General features: G+C 33.5%; 1 protein-coding gene across 1 annotated transcript in view; it reads right to left on the reverse strand.

Moving 5' to 3' along the window:
* The window catches only part of ADGRB3 (adhesion G protein-coupled receptor B3), a 427438-nt gene that overhangs the window by 176274 nt on the left and 237090 nt on the right, over nt 1-14074 (reverse strand). Inside the window, exons 13-15 of the mRNA XM_015859145.2 lie at nt 5832-5978; nt 5109-5184; nt 1476-1578 (exon numbers count right to left, since the gene is read on the reverse strand). Coding sequence (XP_015714631.1) covers nt 1476-1578; nt 5109-5184; nt 5832-5978 — 326 coding nt within the window. The remainder of the gene's footprint in view (nt 1-1475; nt 1579-5108; nt 5185-5831; nt 5979-14074) is intronic.

Below are 14074 nucleotides of genomic sequence, written 5' to 3' on the forward strand. Positions count from 1 at the left end.
ACATCAGCAGAGAACCCTGAAAACATAATTGCCACAATTCCTCATCAGCAAACTTGTAATTTTGCAAAGAGGTACTTTAAGCCAGTTCAGCTTATGCTCCTTTTTTATTTGTTGTTTGATGTTGCGTAAAGATTGCAGTAAATTTCACTGTGATGTTCTTGAATGTTTAAACCTATAATAATGTAATATTGTCAGAGAACATAGATATTATTATTATTATTATTTATTATTATTATTATTATTATTATTATTATTATTATTATTATTATTATTATTATTATTATTATTATTTTAGTTCCTATCATAGCATATACAAACTTTGGCTTATTTAGTCATAAAAATGAATTAAATATACACATAGAGTTCTTATTAACTATTCCTGAAGAAAATCATATGTCCCCTGCATTGGAGTTTTTCTGGTGAGTCACAGTTACCACTGAGGCCAAAACAGTCATTTTTTTCTAACCCGGCGTAAAATGTAAACTGAAGATCTAGGGTTCAAAGTGCATTCACCATACCTTCACCCAGACACATTAGTCGAAAGTAGTTACTGAATGAAACACTGGAAACTTCTGCAACTGTTTTATAACTGTGATCCCTAGGGAAACTGTCCATAACCAAAAATATTGTCATAGCTTTACAGTCCTTTGCATAACAATACCATTTACTAAAGTTCTAGTAACTATGTGTCTTATGATTACCTCCTTATGTTTTTATTTAAAGTACATTCTAATACTTTCTCAGTGATATAAATACAGTTATTTTGCTATGCCTTCACATAAACTACCACCAACTTAGTTACATAACGGTCTTTTCCCTGATATTATAAGGGACAAAAATTTCCAGGAAAATACATATTTTATTCTTCCTCTGGCTACAGGCAACTGCCAAAAGCAGAAAGAGTAACTATTACTATTTTTTTTCTTTGGAGTTAGACTTTTTCATATTTAAAGCATTTTTTAACAGTAAACTAGATGAAAATATTACAGAATTAAAAGTAATTGCACAAAAATCACACACATTTTAAGAGAAGCAAGATAAATTGGAAGGGGAACATTTTTTTTCAGTCTGCTACAACAGGTTAGGTACTAACTGGCATTTCAGCAGAAAATAATGAAAGCAAAAAAGAAAAGTCCTAAAGCACTATGTAGCTCTATAGCATTTATGGGGAACAAAAGATTAAGTATGCAGAACAATAGTGAGTTTTCAATTTTTTTATCCATTAAACCAGTTAATAGAGAGTTTTCCATAGAAATTGCTGTTTAGAAGAAAACCTAAAAATACACAGAACAATGACTAATTTTCCTTTGCACACACAGTTGCACAAAATGCATTTACTCACTCTTCAAATTCAATTTGAACTTTAGTGATTATACTGGGTTTTATTCTTTGATATTTAAACCAAACCTACTCCTTTCTTTCATATGACCCGATACACACTCTTAGAAGATCATATAAATTGTCTTTGTACTTACATTAGACAGATGTGCCAGTTCTATCTCTAGGAAAGAGTCTGCAGTTTTAGGTTCAGGTCGTATAGTAACAACAATAATTTTTGAATTAACAACTGTAAAATTCCTAGGGGGGAAAAAACAAACAACTTTTAAACTTGACTTTATTTGTCAAATATTCATGGAGAAATGTATATTTTCAGAAATGGTAAAATCCATTACTCATTACCAACTCTAAATGACACAGTAGAGGTTGAAAAACAACAATGGTGGCAGAAATGGCAGACATTAAAGTATGATTTACTAATTAGAAGGATGCATCAGTGACACAGACATTCTGTCAGCTTGTGAGTGCATATCATTCACTTATCTCAAAGTAGACCAACTAGTTATATTTTATAAAATATAGTCATTTTCCTTTCTAAGAGCTGTGTTGGACTTTTTTTCCACCTGTTAGACATAAAATTTTGAAGATGGATGAGTGCAGTGGCAGAGCCTACAGCAGTGCTGATTCTGCACTCAGGAGAAAAATTATTTGTTTCCAGTAGTGAAAAATGATTGACTAGGTATATGAGTGGGCAACTTCATCACCTAAATATATTTGAATAATAGTCTGCAGTTTTCTTCTGACTGAAATCCTACCAAAAAATAAAAAAATAAAAATCAGTCTTTCCTGGATAAGTCAGATTAGTACTGGTTTCATGTTACAGTATCTTTTTACTCAAAATAATATTTTTATGTTATTTTCCCTAATTCACAGTGTATCTCTCTACTTAAAACATAGATCAGAATGGCTTGCAGCTACCTATCTAGGACAAATATGGGAATTGTCATGGTTATGCTAACAGGGGTATAAAGATATGTTGACATAATGTTTATGTTCATCTTTGCTCTCTATAAACCCCTCAAGGCTTAAAACAACTGCCATTTATCAGACTGTGTTCCCTTTGAATGTAATGCTGCTTTCAATAGAGACACACAGAAAAAAGAATGAAACCCTACTGAAAAACTTAACAGGCAGATGTTATCAAAGAATGAACTAGATATTTTAGATTTAACTATATCTCACAATCAATATATATATATATTCATTACTTATTTTCTCTAGAAAAATGGTATATAATAGAGGATTCCATATTGCTGGATCATTGTCATGTCTAAATGCAATAGAAATAGAATCTAGTAATAGAAAATGAGCAGTCAGCACAAGGTGTGAAATGATTCTTCTGGGAAAAGGTATGAACTAGTCAGATTTTACTCAGCTAAATCAAATAATGGAAATTTAATGGGTGTTGCTTTCTACTTTCTTTAATTCCTATATCTTCATTGGTTTCACTGTAAGGACTCATAGTATGGACAAAAAATGTAGTTCTCTAACAGACAAACATTTAATGTTTAGAAAACTTTCAGAGCATGCTGTACATTGCATTACATACATACAGTAAGTGCTACCTATAAATATTCCCAAGTAAAGAAGTGTTTCAGTCAGAACAATTTGTCTCAACACCACTAGTGCAGTGCAAGTGGTATTTGTGTTGAGGACCGTTTTTCACATATTTTTTGGTGCTGAGAAAAAATATTCTGAAATTTAAATAATCTGATTTTACATAACTTCCTGAGAGATGCAATATGTGGATCTCAATACCTCTCTTGTTAGGAATGGCATAGAATCTATTTCACAGTTCCTGCGCAAGTACAATATGACAGGTGGAGACTGACTTCACCACTGTCTCTTTCTCCTTCATCAAAAAAATCTATCATCTGCAATGAGAAATGAACTTGAACAGGATGGTGTTCTGTTGGCTTTCTAGAAATGCACACATCAGGGTGAAATTTTGAAATTTATTACTGAGAAAATGTATTAAATTTGACAGGAACTGTAGTTGAGTAAATCCTTGAAGTTTCAAGAAAAACAAGTTTATCTTGAGTAAAGTCTTAGGAAGAAATTCCAAAGTTGCCTTCCTTGTGTTTTTCATATCTGAATTAATAATAGTATTAATAAAATTTTATTAGTTAGCTGTTTTGCTGTCATGGTAATTCTGCATTGTAATTCTATTTCTTTTCTGTTTGTTTGTTTGTTTGATTTTCCTGAAAAGCCTAACAGTGCAACAAATTCAGCACTAAATATAGTTGCCACTTTTTTTCCAATACAGAGTTATGTTTGTATGAATGCTAAAATGGTTTGAATGCATGAAAATGGATTGGAACTGTGCAGTCCTCATCGACTATTGTGTGACTTCACGGTAATATTTTAAGGTCATAAGATCAAATTTTGAATATGATCACTATGGGGAAAGTAATCCAGTATGATACACTTCCTGATGGGGTAAGAGATGTAAACTGCATAAGTTTTAGTGTAATTTCTTTATAAATATTAAAGAAGCAGAGGGAAGGACTGAGGTGCTATATTCCTGGGGAAAAAAAAAAAAAGAGAGAGAGAGATTCTAAGTACCGAGTGTTGATTTTTTTTTATATTTTTTTTTTTACATTACAGATTAATCAGGACTTTTATTCCTTATTCACGCACATAACAGAAAGTAATAGCGCTCATTTCCTTTTCTTGGGCAACTGAGAATTGGATTCAAATAATACTGAACATATTCAGAGGCAAAGTGGGATATCTTCGTATTTGAATTTCTAAAGACTTCATTTATGAATATATACACTTAGATTATTAGACCATTTTGCTTTAGAAGCTCACAAAGCCTCTCTATGAACTGAATTGTACAGGGAAATGGTCAATTTTGCTGTAGAAATCAGCAACCAGATGAAAGCAGAACTGATAAAAGCAAATTGGGAACTGTAGTGAACTTTAACACAGCCCAGAGTACTTAAGTTGCTGTAATTTTATGCCCCTGTTCCTTCTACTTGGGGTGCTACTGATTCTAGTGAAAATACAGTAAGGCTTAAAAATCTCAATTTTCTTATGGATTATATAAATGCAAGGAACAGCTCTTCATACAAGCGAATATAAGTATCTGAAACTTCACACTCATATTCTTTAAATTAAAACCATTGGCTTCTGTAATCTGAAAAGGGATGATTGTGCTGTAGGGTTTAGAATACAAAGATCTGAAAGGTACTTGGGTACCTGGCCACCTCACTGCTTTTTTAGGACTGGCAGAATTTCTCCATAGTCTGACAAAAAGGGCTAAATGTGATAGCCATTTGCTTCTGTTTTTCTAATATGGGGCTAATTTTAGGGACTGGCACAGCAAATGCAAAATGCTAACTGATACTTCAGAAGTGGATGAGTTGTCTCTGTGCCGTAGGCATAAATGGCTCTTGCCAGCGCTCTGCAGGCTGACAGGTATCTTGCCAGGACACTACTCTTCACATTGTACTCTGCTGCAGGGAGATTTCTATCCCTAATATTGTAGCTACTCAGTGCACAGCACTTTGCAACTATTGAAGGGAATGTTTCCTTTTTAAGCTTAATGTAGATTAAATAAAACATAAATCAGAATATTTTGTTAAAAAAACTTATCTCTATAATACAAGCAACTAATCATGAACAAAACATAACATATATATTTCAAATAACTATAGGAAAAAAATCCCGTAATACCTCTGTACATTTGGTCACAGCTGTTTGAGTCTATCCAGACATGTAGTTATGCTAATTAATAATGTATTTATGGTTACAGAGTTGCTTACCTCAAAGTGGGCAAAATGAGCTCTAAATTTTTGTATAGCACTGCTCCAAGTACAAATACAGTTGATTCATCTAGTTCTAAAAAGAGTAAGGAAAAAAGATTTTAAAATACTCTTTCCCAAACCATGATCAGCTTAAAATAAAACTCCTGAATATCATTTATCTCTCCAATAAAAAATTTTATTTTCAATAAACTACCATAAATTTGAATTATACTGTAGAATCATTTAATAAAGATGTTACACTGTTAGGAATATATCAAAAGACTTAAACACTGAAAATCACATTTTCAAAAATCCCTTACTGTGTACTGACATCCATGCTAGTTCATCTACTTTTATAACGAAGCGTCCTCAAAGACTGTCTTTAACATTTAATATGTAGCAAATAAATTTTCTAAAGGCATTTGTAAGTTGCATTTGAAGCTGGGGTAATCTGTCTGCATTATTTGGTAAAAGTTATGTCATCTGTTGGAATGGTCCAGTCTGCTGGGATGGAACAGAAGCAGAGGGCTCAGAAGTGCTGTGCTTCAGGCCACCCTGAACTTCCATAACCACGATCCAATCTCTTGGTTTTCTTCTTTGTTCAAATTATGAAATTAAATTCCATCCTGTCTCTCTGGAATAAAACAACTTCCATATTATACAGGAATCCTATGAGACAAAAACCCTGAATTCCCTTGTTAAAGTTAACACAAAATTAACATGCTGATACAGGTTCTTTACCTGTTGACATTGGGGTGAATATATTTTTTGGAATGACAACCCTATCTTCTGAGTTTCGTGCCCAATCAACCATTCCTTTTCTTCCTTTCATGGGGAAATTTATGTCAGTTAGAACAGACGCAGCAGGAAGCTTCTGAATGCTGGCCACTAGAAGGAGAAATAAAAAAATCAAATAAGATTGTTTCATACTTTAATACATCAAATAGTGATGAAACAATAAAAAATATTCAGTAATACATTTCAAGTAAAGAAGGAATTTGTAGGACATTAACTATCATTGAAAGTGTCATTTTCTGTATATTATGCCACTGTATTATGGATTAATTATCATAGAACCATAGAATCATGTGATTTGAATGGGACCCTGAAATGTCATCTAGTCCAACTCTACTTCAAGAAACAGGGACACCTGCAGCTAGATCAGGTTGCTCAGAGCCCCCCTCCAGCCTGACTGTTCTTCAGGGATGGGGTACCTACCACCTGTCTGGGTAACCTGTGTCACTACCCTTCTTGTAAAAACCATTTTCTTTATATCCAAACTAAATCTCCCTTCTTTTAGTTTGAAACCATTTCCCCTTGTCCTGTCACAAGAGGCCCTGCTACAGTCTTTCCCATTCTTCCTTATAGTCTCTCTTTAGGCACTGAAAGGCTTCTCTCAGGTCTCCCTGATATAATTATGTTGCACTGATACTATTACTTGTCAGCTAGATTCTCCTCTTAGCAGGGATTATTCAGTGTACTTGCTCATACTCTGGAACTCACATTAGGACATAGTTGTATCTGCAGAGTAAATTCTAAAATGATTAAATGTGACAGTAAAAAGAGGAGGATGCTGCAAATTGCTTTGGGAAACAAATCTTCTAGATGCAGGATAATGAAGCAATAACAGAGCCTTTATCCCATACACAGGCACAATTTCAAGACAATCCCATTAAGGAGAATCACATATTAAAAGAACTCATTGTTTCCATATAAATGGGAATACTGCAATAAAGTACTTGATTTCTGTTCCTAAAAAAAATAATTTCCATTCTGAATTCTTAATTATAATTTTTCATAAAAAATAAAAATAAATTAAAAAAAAAATCCAAACCTTCCAAACAGCATTACTATCATATTTGTATCGGATATAGAAAGACAGAAAAAAAGAGGTATTAAATCACATAATAGGCAATTTGGAATTTTATTTACTCATACTCATTTTCCTTGCTTTCTAACTCAACTATTATCTGGAAATCACTTTTAGCTTTGCTGTGAAATCTAAGTACAGATTCCATGGCAACGCTGCCAGTGTCTAGCAAGACTCCAACTACTTCTAAGGTACTGACAGGGCTGCACGAGTTTATGTGCACGGAGAGAGATGGTAAACAACACCTTTGGAGTCCTAGCCCTTTTCTTAATGTAAACCATGTTGATAATCATTTCCTGTGCAATGCTCATCCTAACTAATTTATAATGAAGCTAACATAGTTGGAAGAATTTGGACTTCAGAACTGTACTTTGATCTGAGTAGTGATTTTTCTCCCAGGCTTACACAGGGGTATTAACTGTAAAGACAAGAGGGACAACTGTAAAAGCAAGCAGAAGAGCAAAATTAAAGTAGAAAACCATTAGGTGTCTCATCAGTGGATTTTATTTGAAAGGAAGCTGTAATTCATATCCAAGAAAAGAGCAAAATTAAGATGTTAACAAAATTAACTCTACAGACATATTTCTAGATAACTGAATCTTAGTTTCAAATTTGACTGGTTATGCATTACAGAATACCATCAGTGAGGTGCTACTTGAAGTTATTTCAAGCTTTCCATTACAAAAGTATCACATGACTTTTACAAAACTAGGTAGAATGCCTGCTTGGCAAATACATTCCCTGCTCTTAAAGGATGCTTAGTCTGAAATTTCAGGTGTTGTATGAAGGGAGAAGAGCTCAGGTGCTTCCAAATTACTGGGGCATAAAATGGATTGCACGATTTTACACACAACCAATGGATATACAGAATATATTAACACTATAAAAATGGATTTTTTTCCGTGGTTCCTAAAATTTAATAAGACATTTATTTTTTTTTCCACGTAAATAAAATTAAACTCACAGCTTTTGAGCTTTCAAAATTAAATAAAGCCTATATAGGACAACATATATATAATATTTGCACACTCTTTATCCATTTATTTACCAATCTGGCTATCTAATTAGCTAGTAAAGCCTCAATATTTCATCCATGTTTCAGATGATAGTTCTCTTTACTGAAATAGGAAATCAATATTATTCAGTGGAATTCACTCTGTGCAGCAGAAAACTACTTTAGAACAGGGTAAATGGTGGGAGTTCAAGAAAGTACCTCTCTGGACTCTGTCTAGATATTTTAAAGAGGCACATTCATTATGGTGCCTAAGCACTACTCAGAACCAAAGATTCCAAAATATTTGTTAATAATTAAGTGATACATACAAAACCTAAGCATTTGACTTATGACTCATATGACATAAATATGTATACATATCACTTTTAATGTTTCAGATATGTTTTTCTACTGCTTGCAGTCAGAAACCAGAGTCTGTCTTGTGAGAGATTCATATAAGATTATCAGGTCATTCTTTAGTCACTTTGCTGAATGATTCTAAGAGTATGTGCCTAATAATTTTAAATACAACACTGAACTTTGAAAGATAATTTAGTGGACTGTTAAGTATTGGCAACTAATTCAACCCATGTAAACATGCCCAAGAGGATACATGAAAAATTCCAAATCTCCTATGAATCTGCATTCTATAAAGTAACTTTGCTGCTCTCAAACTCAGTCTAAACAGCATGAAGGACTTCTTTACAGTGTGGCTGACAGAAGACTGGCACAGGTTGCACAAAGAGGCTGTGAAGTTTCCTTCTTGGAGATCTTCAAAAGTTGGCTGGGCACCCTGCTCTGGGTGTCCCTGCTTGAGCAGGGGTTGGGCCAGATGGACCCAGAAGTTCCTCCAACCTTAGCCAGTCTGTGATTCTGTAACTCAGTTTTAATCTGCAGTATGAAAATAATTGTTTACTTTCTAAAAAACATGAAAAACAGCAAGCCTTCTAGAAGAGAACGTGTGTAATTCAGGTGCCAGGTCATTCACATGTCAGCAGCTAAAATGTCAGTCTGTTCTACAAATGTCATACATAGACATTAAGACAGAATTTCATATCATTCATTTTACACTTCACTGTACTCAATTTATATTAAGGCTGTATTAGAAAACAATGTTTGAAGTACTGGACTTTGAATGATTCAGTTCTGCAATAACCAAACAAGCACATTACCTCTCAATTTTGGAAAAACAAAAGTAGCACATTTTTACCTTAACAAAACATCACGTCCTGAACGTGCAAGACAGAATGCTGACTGATCAGGACATTTTCAGGTGTTGAAATTTTAGCATGTTCATACACACACAAGAAACAAACAAAAAAAAAAACCACCCAATTTCCAGAATAACTGAAGAGAATTCTAAAGATTCATGAAATATCATATATGCAGATGAAGTCACTTGAGTGCTTTCTTATTGCAAATTTGTTATGATAAGAAATCAAGTTTAGTAAACCTAAAAGAGGTAAAACGTGAGATTATAATTTTTTCCCCAAATGCTGTTGTTCCAAATTTAGAACAATAAAAGCTTACTTCAAAAACAAAAAAACAAAAAACAAAAAAAACCAAAAAAACAAAAAAAAAACCCAAAAAAACAAAAAGCACAGATGATTCTAAAAGATGTAAGTTTAGTTCCACAGAAAGTGATAGCATATGAAAATTATTATATTATCATAGAATTTGGCCATAATCCAAATGCAACTTCCTCCTGACTCCACAAGAAAAAAAAAAAAAAAAAAAGGCATTTTAATGTTATAGTTATTCTTACTATTCACTTACTGCTTGTGCGAAGATGAATGTGGCTATCTGTAGCAGGTCAACATGCTACACAGAAAAAAGAAGCACATTTAAATTTGCAAATTTGAATCATAAGACTAATAAAAATTTAAACCTTTTTTTTTGAGTAGTCAGAAGAAACTGTGTTCGCATGGCAAAATGAATGCTTCCTGAAATATTTGGTTATTTGAAGAAAAGTTTTAAACATGGCAGAAGGCTCTATTTCATTAACTAGAAGGCAGTTTTGTCTTCTATGAGTAACACTGAGGAAGATAAATATATGAACAGTCAAAGAGACCCACTGTCACATCCAAGGTAGTCTACGTATCTAAAAGAGCTTTATTATTTTTTAATTTCTCTTGGTATTACTTTATATTCATGCTACTAAGAATGCCTCCCTTAGCAACTCCTGCTTGTCAGAAGACACTTTGCAATGTAAAGAAAGACTACGCATAAAACCAGACAGAAGATGGAGGTTGATGCAGAAGATAGATTGACATGTACATTGATGACTTTTAATGTTACAGACATAAAGGTTAGAAACATGGTGATGGTGAGGGGGCTAGGCCAACTGAAGCATTATTTTAGATCGAGTGTGCAGGGAAGGTGTAGAAACCAAGCATTTTTCAATCACTAAGTTACAAGCAAAAAAATGTAAGTGTTGGTGATTCTAGCTGATAACAAGGGAAAAGAGAATGAGATTGATGTTAAAGTAAGAGGGCTCAAAAGAAGGGAAGGGTAATGAAGCTGTCATCAGAGATGGAAGAGAAATTGAGGGAAGGAGATCATATAAATGTTTATATATCATGTTTACTGATGATTAGATATACACTAGGGTTTCTTACAAATGTAGGCAGAGATGACATTATAGAGGACAAGAGATCAGTCAGGGGGTAGGGTCAGTAGATATGAAAAGTGATTAGCAGGGAACTGACAAAAATATTCCCAAAATATTACATTGCCTGGGGAGATGAAAAGCAGAGGTAGAATGATTGCTTCCCAGAAACAGCCAAATGAAGCAAAGGAAAGACGGTCACTGTCTAACCTCTAGGGGAATGACAACCAAATCCTAATCCATTCATATATAGAAAGATGTGAACTAACTTACACAGGATATTGAAAGGTTATGTGAGATGTGATTTCTTGTGGATGGAGTTAGACTTGATGTATAAAAGCCACACAAAAGGAAACTAAATAAAAGCATGTGAATCAATACTTGTCTATAATCAAAGCTTTTTGTAGCAGACTGGAAATGGATTTATTTTTTATTTTTATTTATTTTTTTTACTTGAACAGCTTTTTTATCTTACAAAATGATATCTTAAAGAACTTTCAGATACAAATATAAGTATATTGAAATTGAGAGAATTGCAAATTATTTTGGCAAATAATGTCAGAAAATGAATTTCATGAAAGTAGCTGTTGAATCCTAAAAGGTAGAACCTTTTTAAAAGTCACATCCAGCAAACAAGTATATATGAAACAATGTTTGCAGATCGCCCTCTTTATCTACAGCACTATTTCCAATATTTTATAACCTTGTGTTGCTTGGATCCAGACCCTGATTTCCAGTCTTTAATTGGTAACTTCAGTCACCTTTCTTGGTTTAACATATAAGCTACATCTTGGCAAGAAAAGAGGTACATAATAACACTTTCTATAGTGTTGTGATTCCTTTCTAGTTATGTACTAAGGAGTGTGAGAAAACTGAAGAACATCTTCAAATCTGATCCGTAACACAGCTACATATCCACTGAATACCCAAAACTTGTCCTCTAGAAACAAAATACACAATACTCCTTCAGATCATAAAAGGAAAATGGTCAAGAAAGGGGGTGCTTCATTAGGAATATTAGTAACACTTTTAAAAATATGCATCTACTTGAAAAATTTACTCATGTGACATAGTAATACCATAAAGGTCATGTAACAAATCTAGTAATGAATACAAATAATGAGGGTTTGTTTTTTTTTTTAATTGTTTAGTTTTTAGTACTTTAGCTCCATTAATATTGAAAAATTAGGTAAGATACTCACAAAGCTCAAGCCTATACCTTTGATTACTAGAAGGAGTGATTCCTTCCTCAAAATACATCTTCAGGTGTTTGTTTTTTTTTTAATCCTGGCTGGGTCCAAGTGAGAATTCCCAGTCTAACACTGTCCTTTACGGTATCAGTCTAATGTTTTGAGCACTTGAGTTTAAAAGATCTGCATTCTTTCAGGCAGCCTGTGCCTGTGAGGCCACACTTACCTCACATATCCACGTGCTCTTGCTTCTCCCTGAAAGCAGTAACTGATGAACAGGTGCTACAACATTTATCCAGTAAATGCTTTCAAGAAAGGCTTAAAGAAAGGTTTAGGCAGAGTTTTACAGAAAATCTGAAATAGAACTTGTGAAGAAAGTCTTCTGTGTTTCAGTTTAATGTCAGAGCCATGAACATAACCTTCCTCACAGGAATTTATAACTAGGTCTTTGCTTTTTGGAGAAAAGTCTAGTTCATCTTGAACATTCTCCATGGAGGAGATAAAACTGAGTAAGATTTGCTTAAGGGATTGTAAAAAGTGGTCCTGCGGCACCATGAAATGTAATTGTTGGGATAATGCACACATGCTTTATTTAGATTTTTTACACTATGCATGGCACAGTGAAAACTCAATACCTCTGTGGGACATACACATACTGTTCAATATAAGTAGTAAGTAATTCTAATTAGACCAGGTTGATTTACTTGTTCACACTATTGAATTCTAAATTAACTTTAATAACTCAGGAGAAATATCTATGAGTTATTATGGTCGTTTCAGTAAAACAATTGTGCAATGAAGAGATGCTTTAAAAAACTTGTAACTAGAAAATTGGGCCTATAAAGAATGACAGAGCCTGGTTATTACAAGCTGTTATTAAGTCACTATATGAATCACTATGGTGTGCGGAGATTGTACTCAGCTCTTCTGATTTATTTCCAGTCAACTCATCTCCAGAATCCTGTTTCTTCTCTCTTGAAAGAAGATGCTTTTCATATTTACTGAAGTTGTGGAAGGAGGAATCAAAAAGACCCAAGCAGCTAACTGAAGAATGAAAACCGACTGTGAACCAATTGTGAACCTGAAACCTGAATTAAATTATATAACATTACTGTTTTCTTTGCCTGAATTAAGATCCCTTATACGTCCTGTAAGTTTTTGGTGCACTTGAGAGAGACAGTGTTCTCTGAATAGCCTCCTAAAGGTTTTAAAATTCATCTGACTTTATGTAGATATTGTGTAGTAAACATAAATTGCATTTTATGAATACTGAATTGAACATTTCCTGTGAATGAATATGTAAAATGCAAAGCCAGTGCTGAAGTTAATCTTAGAATTTGGTCAAAATATCTAACTCAATATACAACATAAAATTCTACCTCCAGCAGATTCTAGTTCTTAAAAAGTCTGTTTCATTTCAGAATGATTTTCAGATGCCCTTACAATACCTTCAGCTTTGATTTTACATGTTATAGGGAGTTACCACAGTGAACAGATAGTCTGTAGAGACTATAATAAATAAGGAAACATTTTTTCTCATTTTCCTGAGACACAACAGATGCTGTCAAACAGAGCCATCAGCATGCCCCTGTGGCATTCAAATCCCCAACAATGAATGTTTGGCTCTGCAACATTTCCATTACTAACAAGTAAACCTGTTATAACTCTGCTATCTCTTTAGTATTAAATCCTATCTGTAACCTATTTTATGCTAGTTATTCCAAAACAAATTTTGTTTTCCTTGGCTATTATTGTTTCTTTAATTTGTTGGGCCAGTATATTTATTAAATATATCTCCAGAATAGGAGTTTCTCAAACTGAAACTATATTGCTTTGGCTAAACATGCCTTGTTTCCTGGAAAACTCTAGAGAGATAACATTCCATTCTACAACACGCAATTCTTCAGAAAATACAATTACACCTATGATGTAAAGATGCCTTTTTTTCCTTTAGTTATTTTTCCCTCTCAGGTCTGTATAGCTTTTACAGTGCCATTGCCAAAATAGAATATTTTCCATGTACTAAATGGGATTTCTGTCCCTAATCTCAAAACATCTGAAGAGTGTTTTATTGGAAAACAAACTAACTGCACTCTGGTGGCAAACATTCATAAAAAGTATCTAAATTGAACCAAACAGGGACAAACTTCACTGGTCAGTGTAAAAATTATCACTTATTTGATAATATTTGAAAGCAATAACTTTTTGCAGAAGAGAAGGTACAGAGAATTTATCTTTATATGAACTGTGGCTACTGTATGAATCTTGATAATTTAAACATTTGAGTTCTACAGGTATATTATTTATTGCAAAGAGACATTT

The sequence above is a fragment of the Coturnix japonica genome, chromosome 3 (assembly GCF_001577835.2).
Source record: "Coturnix japonica isolate 7356 chromosome 3, Coturnix japonica 2.1, whole genome shotgun sequence".
Lineage (NCBI taxonomy): Eukaryota > Metazoa > Chordata > Aves > Galliformes > Phasianidae > Coturnix > Coturnix japonica.